General features: G+C 38.5%; 1 protein-coding gene across 2 annotated transcripts in view; it reads right to left on the bottom strand.

Moving 5' to 3' along the window:
• tfap2b.L (transcription factor AP-2 beta L homeolog) overlaps nt 1-12,808 on the bottom strand; it is a 29,598-nt gene extending 16,790 nt beyond the window's left edge. The window contains exons 1-3 of one of the 2 annotated variants that reach the window (XM_041562240.1): nt 12,575-12,808; nt 6,442-6,900; nt 2,465-2,522 (exon numbers count right to left, since the gene is read on the bottom strand). In XM_041562240.1, coding sequence (XP_041418174.1) covers nt 2,465-2,522; nt 6,442-6,900; nt 12,575-12,622 — 565 coding nt within the window. In that variant the 5' untranslated portion in view covers nt 12,623-12,808. 2 annotated transcript variants of the gene reach the window in all.
• Between the last annotated feature and the right edge of the window lie 293 nt (nt 12,809-13,101).

The following is a 13,101-nucleotide window of genomic DNA, read 5'->3' as shown; positions in this document are numbered from 1 at the left end:
CAAACCTCCAGTTCAAGGTTTACCAAAACTGAATTAATTCAAAAACAATTGAAAGAGACCCATGGATAGTAAATACAGTAGCCAAAATAATACAATTAAAGATATTTATTAGGACTGTTTCGCCTAACGCGTTTCGTGCCAACTGAGCATTTACTCATAGGCAGTTCTTTAACCAGACAACAACAGTGGAACAAGCAGTCCCTATAACATGGGCTGATTTATTTTACAACAAATCAGTTGCTTTGATAATAGCTCCTTCCTCTTTATAAAATCTCTTTAATATCTCTTTAAAGGGGAACTCAATGCGTATTTTGTTAATTGTCTTCCCTGCTGCTGTAAAGTAATCCCAACCAAACCACTGAAAGCAGAATTAGAATCTAGGGGCCTAAAATCTGCGTGGCCCTTGGAACAAGATGACAGGGGTGGGTAGAATTGATAGCATTTAAATCTGTTTGGTTGGGAAACACATTGTAATAATGGAGGCTATTCTAATGCATTTACTAATATGTGCAGGAACTGCTTGTAAATCCCCAATACCGACCCCATGGGCATCTTGAACGTGTTACAAATATTTAGTAAAATTAGAACATTTGTGGGGAGGAATATGTAAACAGTCTATGATTGGTCAATATGCTCCCCTAACAGGGCCCAATTGGGATGGTGCCTGGGGCAGTGTTTTACATCATTCATGAAGGGCAATATCCAGAGGGTTGAGCTGAGGTTGCAGAGATTCCCAGACACTGGGCATGCTGGGAGGTGTGATTAGTGAGGGTGAGAGTTGGCACCTGCCCACATGTGGTTGCTATACATTGACTCTCACTCTCCCTTCCAGTGCCACAGTAGGAGTTTGCTTTACTGCTTACAGCTTGTGGTTTGGCTACAGCTCAAAATTCCTCCTTTAGGCGCACTATCTAGGTCAAGGCATCATGAAAAGCGCTATCCCTCCCTCCCACCCCTCCCTCCCTCCTATATGTCTCTATTCCTCTTTCTGACCCCACCGAGTTGATGCAACAGACTTGCAAATTGTAAGCTCTAAAACCCAATATATGTGAGGGGCAGAATGGGGTAGGCTGTTGCTTATTCAATGACTCTGGTAATGAAATAACAATGGATGTGGCTCAGTCTAGCAGTCAGGGCAAGAGACGGGGAACCAGAAGGGCGCCGACCCCGACTGCGCTGCGCAATTGGCAAAGAGAGAGAGAGAGGCCAAAGCTTTGTAAGAAAAGAGCTTCGGTCGGCAGAATTGGTTTTAAGGGATCAATAGGGGATTCCATATCCAGATGTAGTTGGAAATAATTCTCACAGGGGGTATAATCGTATGGGGTGTATGTTGAGTGAAAAGAGAGACTGTATCTGTGCAAAAAAAAGTGCAAGAAAAGCGCTGCTGGTTGATAGGGTGTCTGTGAAAGGGATGTTATATAATAATATATATTATATATAACATAATAGCAAGTAAGAATATATATATATATATATATATATATATATATATATATATATATATATATATATAATGGTGTAGTAGAACCGGCACTCACCCTCAAATCATCAAGCCCCGGGTGCTACTTCAAGAGTTTGCACATTGGATCATTTAAGAGCACTCACGGGTGTTGTGAAGAATACTTTTTTATTGGAGTGTTACAATCTACCCCACATCAACGCGTTTCGGTTCTTTCTGAACCGTCGTCAGGATCTATATATATATATATACATACTTAGTCCAAATGTTCGCACTCTGACTCTGGGTGCAAGGTCAACCTGTATTATATGCGTTTTGATAAGGACCAGCACTCCAGTTTTTCTTCAAATAATTTGATTTATTCATATATATATATATATATATATATATATATATATATATATATATATATATATATATATATATATATATATATATATATACACCCGACAAAACGACTAGTAGCCTGCGACTATAAACTCAGCCAATCCTCGTCGCAGAAACAATTGCCAGGGCAAAATGAAGAGGAGGCAATAAGCCCAAAATGAGTTATTGTAATTACATTTAATTAGTTTAATGAGATAATTCTTTTGCTTACAGCTGCGCACGAGACTGCAAACATTTGTTAAGAGCATCCACTCGCTACAAAACATTTGGGTTTTTGTTTATCAGTCGAATCTGTCCCAACCCGTCACAGTGACTTTGGCGAACCCGTTTATCATGTCATGTAAAGTGGGGGATTTAATCAGGATACAAGTGTCTCCTTTGTTCTACCTAGCAGCAAATATCAACTAGAATAAAATATAATAAATATAATAAACACCTGTATCTGGGAAATGATTCAGTAACATATCTGCCCCCATACAGAGCAAATTAGTTGCACTTTTGCACAACAGACGCCTGATTTATAAAATGCGGCTTTGCGCATCCTTCCTGCGTTAAAGCGCATGGGCATCACCTGTGGGTTCTAATAAAAAGAAATGGTTCTGCGATTAGAATATTTACCTTTTTTGATGACAGACTGGTCCAGCAGGTTCATGGCATTATTCACATCTTCCACCGACTGCGGGTTTGAAAAAGAGAGAGAGAACAAGGGGGTCAGTCACTTTCCAGCAAGTGGATATTAAAAACATCCCATCTATAAATCATAACCCGCTCCTATTTCCATTTATATTAACAGGCCCTGGCAGATATTATTCATATCAATATTATCATTATCGTCCGACAGATTTAGCGAAAATGGACATCTCTGGGGAGGTCGGATTCATGTGGGATTGTAGTTTGTGCAAAGAATGAAGGTAAAAATAATTCTCAATGAGATTATGAACGAAATCCACCAAAATTCGTTATATTTCATCTGATTCGATGTATTTACTATCCGAATTTATTAAACAACGTAATTATCTCCCCGTGAAATAATGTGCAGAATCCTGATAAATTCATGGAAACAATCGTTTGTGTAAATAATGATACAGACATGCATTACGTCAGCGTGGTGACGTTATTACCGAATTTAATTGGTTTATAATATTCGGTTTAAATACAATATATGCTGCGTTTTTTTAAGGGGAAATAAACGGGATATGATAACAATAAACGAAAATGCAAGTAACATGCTTTTTAAGTCAAAAATGTATCTATCTATCTATCTATCTATCTATCTATCTATCTATCTATCTATCTATCTATCTATCTATCTATCTATATATATATATATATATATATATATATATATACTATTACAAGAATGGATTGTAGTATTTGCCATATATAGATATGTGTGTGTAGCTGAACAATAAAAATAATAAAAATCTCTCTCTCTCTCTCTCTCTCTCTCTCTCTCTCTCTCTCTCTCTCTCTCTCTCTCTGTCTCTCTCTCTCTCGCTCTCTCTCTCTCTCTCTATATATATAAAATGTTTAATTGCTAAATGAATATGAATTACAAGAATTTTCATTATTGCGAATAATGTGTCCCCTAATCTGTCTGTCTCTCTATCTCTATATATATTTATATATAATGTTTAATTATTAAATTAATATGAATTACAAGAATTTTCATTATTGTTGTCCCCTAATCTGTATTTTCATTTTGGGATTCAGGTTACTGGGGACCTTAGAACAAGTCAGAGGCCGGGAATCAATTCTTATTTAATACCCCCAGCATTTGGGTTTTAATGACCCTTTTTTTAACACTTCAATTTCCTTGGTCGGAAATGAGAGATTATCTAGGGTAGGATCTGCCCCTCTCTCCTTTAATCGTTATGGGAAAATCAGCATCTGCACTGGAGTGGTTGATTGATGGGGAAGGGTGACTTTGCTCTCTGTGATAACCAAAAACATTTTTTTTTCCTAAAAAAAAAAATCACAAAAGTTCATTTAAATGGCACAGCTACTGCAAGCGGTATCTGTCTGGCTGTCTATAGTCTGGTTCTGACTCCTGACACAATGTAGCAGAAGTCTGTCCTCCTCCAGCCTGGGATCCATTACTTGCAATCAGTTGGCTCCTGTTCCTTTGTTTAAAGTCAGAACCACCGGTGCAGAGAATAGCAAGTGGCAGAGAGATAGTGTTTTTAAATTCAATAGCAATTCCATGAATAAGTGTATATTAGAAAGTTTCTTAGATATTAAGCATCCTTTTATCCTAGGGTTTATAACCCCTTTCATAGACCCCTCTCCCCCCCAGCTTCACTCATCACCCTGGCCCCCCATGCCCAGTTTAGGTTGCCATGATGACTTATGGTGGCCCCTAATAGGCTGCCAAGGTAGCAATGCAATCCCCACGCTTCATCAGCAACGAGCTCAAGTTGTTGTAGTTAATGAGAAGGCTCTTGTCTGATTTTCTATCTAATTACAGTCGCCTGCTGGGTTTTTGTACAGGATATTCACCCAGCATGTTGACACTTAATAGTCACTGAGAGGATCGTAAAGATTTAATTAGGAAACACGGGCAAAAACAAGGGAGACTTTTAATTACTACACTTCTTTGCTTTAAACAGACACTGGATACTTGGAGCTAGATCTGGTTCTTTTTAAAGGGCTGCGAGCCAGGGTTCCTATGTGAGGGAGGATAAGGATTTTAGGAAGCTCTTCAGTTGTTATTGAACTACATTTCCCAGAACCCTCTGTGAGGCTGCAAGTTCTTTTAATGTGAAATTATATGACCACAGCAAGATGTTAGCTGAGAAAATTGACCTCTGCTATTTTAATGAAGATAATGACACTGATGAGAAAGTGTTGCCCCTTTGTTGAGCCCACTGTTATATTTGGGATATTCCACTGAGATTGGTTATTGCCCCACTGCTTTGTTATGAAGATATTAACACTGTAACTTTGTTTATACCATCACACCTTGCACCCCCAAACAGGAATATAGCTCATCCCAAATTCCATACAACTCAATGTATATTCCAAAAAAAATACATCTTCCAAACTGAATCAATAAACCTTCTTTTAACTGATCTTCTTTTTGACCGATCTATGAAAATTAGTTTTAGGATAATGAAAAAAAAAAACAAAACACAAAACTGAATTGTGAACAAAGTACCCCTGAAAACAACTTGAGGACAAACCGAACTTTGGTTTAATTTTGGATCGTGATGTATAGAGAGAGAGAGAGAGAGAAAGATTATTTTTATTGTTCAGCTACATATATATATATATATATCCAGGAGGACGCTCATCATTCAGATTTCTTCCAAAAAAAGAGTTAGTACTAAATACTGTAACTCTATAAACACTGTAATATTAAATCTGGTGCCCAGGGTTCTGATCATGTAAACATAACCGTAAATATAATGAGTTGAATCGTTTTTGTTTTCAATTATGGAATTATGGAAATGCTCTAATACCAATGAGATCTACTATTACTAAAGCGCAATATAGGCATTTAAATGGAGGTGATGATATTTCCATTCCCCTTAGAATCCGCTTAAGCTGATAAATCATGACAAGTAACAATATTGATTTGGTGAAATGTATTGGCCTATTTGCTCTCAGTCACTTTTTCCGTTATTACTAATAAATCCTGAGTATATATCTCCCAGGTCTCAGGTCACAGTTATTGTTATTTACCGTGTCTAAAACAGCGGGGGAAAATGTGAAGGTATTGGTTGAAGTTTTAAAAAGAAATTGAAAACTTAGAAAAAAATGTCATCAATATATCGCTATCTATCTATCTATCTATCTATCTATCTATCTATCTATCTATCTATCTATCTATCTATCTATCTATCTATCTATCTATCTATCTATCTATCTATCTTTTTCTATTCTTTCTCTCCCTCTCTCTCTCTCTCTCTCTCTCTCTCTCTCTCTCTCCATAATATCTATCTATCTACTATCTCCCTTTCTCCTATCTATCTATCTATCTATCTATCTATCTATCTATCTATCATCTATCTATCTATCTATCTATCTATCTATCTATCTATCTATCTATCTATCTTTCTCTCTCTCTCTCTCTCTCTCTCTCTCTCTCTCTATCTCTATCTATCTTTTTCTATTCTCGCTCTCCCTCTCCAAAATATCTATCTATCTTTTTTTATTCGTTCTCTTTCTGTCTCTCTATCACTCTCTCTCTCTCTCTGTCTCTCTCTCTCTCTCTTGCTCTCTGTCTCTCTCCATAATATCTATCTATCTACTATCTCCTTTTCACTATCATCTCTCTCTCTCTCTCTCTCTCTACCTACCTAGAATGAGAGTGAACTCTCAGTCTACAATCCGTTAAATACAATCCATGGAGTAAATATCCTGCAGATACCACTAAATAACAGTGAGACCTTTGAAAGACCATTAGTAATGGCTTAGACCCCCAGCAGTAAATATTTTAACAGCAACTTCGGTCTCATATTCTTCATCATAACCTTCACTATGTAGAACTGTGAGTGTATTTTCTTTTACCAGATACAAATTGTAGAAATTAAACCATCAGTGCTACATCTTAGTATTAATGTATATCAGCCTCTTTTTCCTTTCCATCTCACCTGCATATCTTCCATCCCTGGGTGACCAAGTCCATGCAGAGACAGACTGTCCCCCATCCCAGAGTCCAGGCCATGGTGGGTTGAATGTAGAAGGACGTCTGGTCTCCTGACTGAGTGGTAGTCCCGCCTGGGATCCAGTCCAGAAAGCTGGGGGAGTGAAGCCCTGGGCTGGGGCAACAGAGATCCAGTGTCTGAGCCCACATCTTGCCTCTGCCTTTGTCCCCACGGGTGTTGCTGGGGCTGGTGCAGGGGGTTCAGTGAATAGGGGTCGTTGACATGAGAGTAGGGGTCTTGGCTCTGGTGATAAGGAAGTGGCTGGTAAGGAGGGGGGAAATAGGGAGGCTGAAAGTCCGAGGAGGGGGTGTGAGACAGCGGAGGGGCACTTGAGTAGGGTCCTTGGGAGACAGATCCCAACTGGGAGAGTCTGGAGCTGTGACTGGGGACACCATCATGGCGGTCCTGCAATGGAGAAGGACTGGTCACTTACAACTCACACCTGCAACATTATTGCTCATTCTTTCTCTCCCCCACACACACAGCACATCCCATATCCATTGCAATCACTTGTCTGTCTACAAAAATCTGCTCTGCACTTCTGGTTCTGACTCCCGAAACAATGTAGCACAATCCATCCCTTTATCAAACCCGGAGGAGAAATGACTTCTGCTGTGTTGTTTCAAGTGTCAGAACCAGGGAACAGAAACTGATAATAAACACCTACTGCTGCACAGCCATCAGCAAATAACTTTAAACCCCCATTGATTATAAATCAGAACAGCACTTTCTTTCAAACAAATTTGTTTTCACAAATATCTGTTTTACAGTGTCGTTTTAATTTCAGTTTTCCCTTTTTTTCCCAGTGATGTTCTACAGTTTTAGAATCGATTTTCAAAGACAAGTTGCAAGATTAATTATTAATGATAACAATAATAATAATGATAATAACAAAACTACTTCTACTACTAGTACTACTACTTATAATAATACTAATAATAACAATACTACTACTGCTACTAATAATAATAATAATAATAACAATACTACTACTAATAACAATAAGAAGAAGAATACCAACAATACTATTACTACTACTACTACTAATAATAATAAGAATAACAACAATAATAATAATAAAAATACTACTAATAATAATAACAATACTACTACTACTACTAATAATAATAATAATAATAACGATACTACTACTTCTACTAATAATAATAATAACAATACGTTTAATAACAATGATATTAATACTACTAATAATAACAATAAGAATAAGAATAACAACAATAATATTAAAAATACTACTATTAATAATAACAATTCTACTAATAATAATAACAATAATATTAATAATAATGATAATACTACTAATAATAACAATAAGAAGAACACAAATAATAATAAAAATACTACTACTAATAATAACAATTCTACTACTGCTACTACTACTACTACTACTACTACTACTACTACTACTACTACTACTACTACTACTACTACGAAGAAGAAGAAGAAGAAGAAGAAGAAGAAGAAGAAGAAGAAGAAGAAGAAGAAGAAGAAGAAGAAGAAGAAGAAGAAGAAGAAGAAAATCTACTCCAGTTTCCAGCTAACTGTGTCACAATCAGTTTCCTAAGGAAAATTAATTTCCCATCTATTCTGTGTCCAATCGGTTTGTCACCCAAAGTGATCCAGGAATTAGAGCAAAAAAAAAAAAAAGAAAGAAAGATTTTATAGAATAAAGCCAAATAATTTAAGTGTGAAATCAAAATCCCCGTGTCATTGCAATTGTCACCGCTTTAAATAGGGAAAATATCACAGATTTTTTTTTTGAACGACAAAATCGCTTTTGTTTGAAATACATCAAAAAACAAATAAAAGAGCAAAAGAGAGGCAGAAAAAAAAATCCTGCGGATGTCGAGAAACTCCTAAAAAGAAAGAAAAACAATCTCATGGATATAAAAAAAGAAAGTAAAGTGGAAAAAACCGTGTTTAAACATAACTAGAGTCCAAACTGCCAAGGGCAATAAATAGGCAGTTTTCTTTTTTTTTTTTTATTTCCCCTCCACCTCACACCGATAATAAGAATCCAGAGGCAGCTGCAAACTCAAATTATTGCCCAAAATTACAAAAACAAAAAGCCAAAGGCGTTAAAGGGGGAAAAAAAAAAAAACCCTGGAAATTTCAGATTAAAAAAAATGAAATAAAAAATGAAGGCGACTCACCATAGCTGAATAGGTGTGGACTAACATCTGTGCGGAGGGAGAACTTGCTGCAAACGGTTAAATCAAATGAAAAGATCGGGCGACACTGCTGGAGATAATTCCAAGACTATCCATCAAAGTATGTCCCCCCAAAAATAGCAAAACCGCGTATTGTTCTCTCTGTCTAGTTTTTATGGGTTTTTTTTTATCTGCTGGTGCCTGTGAGCTCCGGCTCTTGCTCCTGTTCCACCCAAGGCGAGACACACACTGCCTGTAACTTGCCCCTTCCCTCAGTCTCTCTGCACCGCCTCACAATCATTTATATTCATGACTATTAATATTACGCGACTACTTTACAGCAACAATGGAGGAGAAATAGCGCGTGAAGCCGGAGCCCGGGGTCTCTCTGCCCCATTGTGAGTGACGTGGGGGCTTTGCTGGAGAATCACTAGATGTGATCAGACAAGGGGGCTGGGCTGGAGGAAGTCTGACTAAAACTTACCCCCCCCCCCAGTGTCAATTAAACTTGCAGAGCAAACAGTGTGTGTGTGTGTGTCATTCTGTTATATGTGTGTGTGTCATACTGCTGTGTGTGTCTGTGTGTATATGTGCTACACTGTTATATGTGTATTTGTGTGTCTGTGCCATACTGCTGTGTATGTGTGTGTGTCTATGTGCCACACTACTGTGTGTATTTGTGTGTATCTGCTACACTGCTGTGTGTATCTGTGTGTATCTGCTTCACTGCTGTGTGTATTTGTGTGTATGTGTCATACAGCTATGTGTGTGTGTGTCTATGTGCCACACTACTGTGTGTATTTGTGTGTATCTGCTACACTGCTGTGTGTGTCACACTGTTATGTGTGTGTGTGTGTATGTGTGTATGTGCTACACTACTGTGTGTATTTTTATGTATGTGCCACACTGTTACGTGTATGCAGGGCAGCCATCAGGGGGGGACAGGGGGGAGAGTTGTAGGGGGCCCCAAGGGTAAGGGGGCCCCGGCCACGCCAGACTTACTTGATTAGCCGGCCCCCCCACCTTTCTGAGAGCTGCTGACTTCGGGAAGGCATGGACGTTTAAGGGGCCCTGGCCACCAATTTTCTTATAATGTGGGTGGGAGGGAGGGGGCCCTGGCCACCAATTTTGGCCACCAATTTTTTTTTCTCATGTGGGGTGCTAGCCACCAATATCTTTTAATGGGGGGGGGGCCTGGACACAAATGTTTTTTTATGGGGGGCCCTGACCACCAATATCTTTTTATTTTTTACTAACATGTGGGAACCCTAGCCACCAATATTTTTATTGTTTTTTTACTGTGTGGTGGGGAGGGTGGACCTGTAGGTGGGGCTTGCAGTGGGCACAGCCCAGGGGGCCCAGGAAATTTTGTCGTATGGGGCCCTGCGATTTCTGATGGCGGTCCTGCGTGTATGTATGTGCCACACTGCTGTGTGTATTTGTGTGTATGTGTCACACTGCTGTGTGTATTTGTGTGTATGTGTCACACTGCTGTGAGTGTGTGTCTCTGTGTCACACTACTGTGTGTATTTGTGTGTATGTGTCACACTGTTATGTGTGTATATTTGTGTGTATGTGTCACAGTGTTATGTGTGTGGGATTAAGGAATCACTACAACCCCAGAGCTCGCAGCGAAATAAAACGATTTCCTCGTGCTGCACTTAATTAGACATTGACAATGGCCCCTGGTGATTAATGCGAGACTTTTGCAAACAAATAAACAAATGATTTCACCTCCACTTCTTTTTTTTTAATCGTCTACAACTCGCCCATTGCGTTTAAACGCCGCGTAGATTTAATGCGCCAAAATATTTTAGTTTTCCGCCGCATTATAAGTTCTGATAGGAATCGCGCAGGGACTTTGTGTAGAAAGTGAATTTCTAGTTTTTCTGTAAAAAAAAAAAAAAAGCCAAGGGCAATAGAAAGAATTCTTTTGATGTCTTGTGAGCAAGAAATACCAAAGTAGCTGCTGTCTCCCCCCCCGACCCTTTCATACTCCACAAATGTCACGTTTTCTTTAACCCTTTATTTGGGGACGAGAAATGTGTTGACTGTAAATAAACAAGCGACAAGGACAAATCAGTGCGACCCGATCTGCTTTCGATTTAGATTTAGATTGTGAGGCGCTGAACCCACGAGTTTTAAGAGATATTATAAGGGGTAGTTGGGAGAGGAATTCAATGTAACTCACACTTCAAAAACGAGGTCAGTGTAGAGCAAATAAGAATAAATGACACAACTATATATAAATATAAATATTCTCCACTTATACAGGAGGATCGGACCTTAATGTTCTACGCGAATTCACTAAACACCCAACTGCCCCTCTTTCTGCCGATAATCCCCAATCACTTCTGATATTCACATGTTCAATATATTATTTAGCTGCCGCCGGCTGCCCATATCCCTGAGTCTTCTACTGAATATTTGTTACTCATCTATTGTAACTTTCTATTTCATTATCTTTCACTTGTGTTCTCCATTATGCACTGACATACTACTAACTGGCACTATGTATATGCGATATAGGGACAAAATGTCATCAATATATCGTTACACCAAGTTTACATGAAATATTGTTAGACAATAGCTGATACTCTGATCTATCTATCTATCTATCTATCTATCTATCTATCTATCTATCTATCTATCTATCCATCCATCTATATCTTTCTTTCTTTCTCTTTCTTTCTTTCTTTCTTTCTTTCTTTCTTTCTTTCTTTCTTTCTTTCTTTCTTTCTTTCTTTCTTTCTTTCTTTCTTTCTTTCTTCCTTTCTCTCTTTCTCTCTTTCCATCCATTATCTCTCTCTCTTTCCATCCATTATCTCTCTCTCTCTCTCTCTCTCTCTCTCTCTCTCTCTCTCTCTCTCTCTCTCTCTCTCTCTATCCATACATCCATTATCAAATCAAATGAGCTTTATTGGCAGGACCAAAATCTATCCCTCTCTTTCTCTCCATCCATCCATTATCTATCTATCTATCTATCTATCTATCTATCTATCTATCTATCTATCTATCTATCTATCTATCTATCCATCCACCCCCCTCTCTCTCTCTCTGTATCTATCTATCTATCTATCTATCTATCTATCTATCTATCTATCTATCTATCTATCTATCTATCTATCTATCTATCCATCCATCCCCTCTCTCTCTCTCTCTCTCTCTCTCTCTCTCTCTCTCTCTCTCTCTATATCATATCCAAAACTATGTATTAATGTATTATAATAGCCCATGTTATTTACATGTCACTCCTAGATCACTATTAAATATTAACCAAAACCCCCCCCCCCCAGGTAGAGTAGCTGGAGGAACTGATTGACCTCTGATTATTTTGGCTCTGAAAAGCCTCTCAATTTAACAGTTCATCTCTGCAGCCCCCCAACCCCAAGATCTAAACACAGACACATTGTTACAAAGCAGAAGACCCTCTGTCACTTCAGCCCCCTCCCCTGGAAGCCTCTGTCTATAGTACAAGTTCTGTAAATGTTATAGAAAGTTATCTCTCCCCCTCTAAACTAAATGTCACCCACAGCCTCAGTGACAGAGTTCATTGCACCAGTGCAGATTTTGGAAGGCAACTAAACAAATAACTATCTTGGGATATTTGGGTTTAATGGTTGAACACTTGCAATTGCGTCAAGACCAATGGTCTTAAATCCTCCCATCATAAATACATCAATAAACAAACAAAATCCGAAAAAAAATGAAAATAAAATCCAAATTTGCTTGAGTGAAGAAGAAATGGCCAACACGAGAGGGAAAGCTTTGACTATGAGCAGTAAAGCAGATTAATAGTCACCCCCATGTAAATAATCTACTGGCAGCAGGTTAATCCAATAATCAGCCTCTTGCTTTGGAGTCGATGGCAAAAAGGGGGAAAAAAGAAGGAGAAAAGATTTGGTTACCTCGTAGATATCTTCATACTTGACATTTTCCACTAGTTTCCAGAGCATGATGAAGCTTTTCAGGGAGAGGTGAGACGATTCATATGAGCAGCAGATGTCTGGATTCTCACTGTGTCCTTGTCTGTAAGGATCCAACTACAATTGGTGATGGAGGGGGGTAGGCACCAAGTCAGACTCCCCCACTACTATACTGAGCATTGCAACTCCTGCCTGGGCTGGGAACAATGGGCTGTGCAGGCAGCAAGACTCCCACTCAATATTGTAGCACTTGCCATATTCAGCATATATGTGTGTGGGGGCACAGGGACTCTGGCTGGAGGCACAGGGATTGATAGACATGGGTGCTGCATTCTACACTGGGGCTCATACGAATATCTAATACAGATTTATATTTATTTATACGCCTATTTACACACATATATCTATATATTATAAAATAGAAGTAGCAATAGGTCTCAGATGCGTAAATACGCATAGATATAATGCGCACACACTATTATTTAATATATAATAAATATATATGTGTG

The sequence above is a fragment of the Xenopus laevis genome, chromosome 5L (assembly GCF_017654675.1).
Source record: "Xenopus laevis strain J_2021 chromosome 5L, Xenopus_laevis_v10.1, whole genome shotgun sequence".
In the NCBI taxonomy this organism is placed as follows: domain Eukaryota; kingdom Metazoa; phylum Chordata; class Amphibia; order Anura; family Pipidae; genus Xenopus; species Xenopus laevis.
Note: the sequence above shows the minus strand (reverse complement) of the source record. Positions and strands in the feature narration are given on the sequence as shown.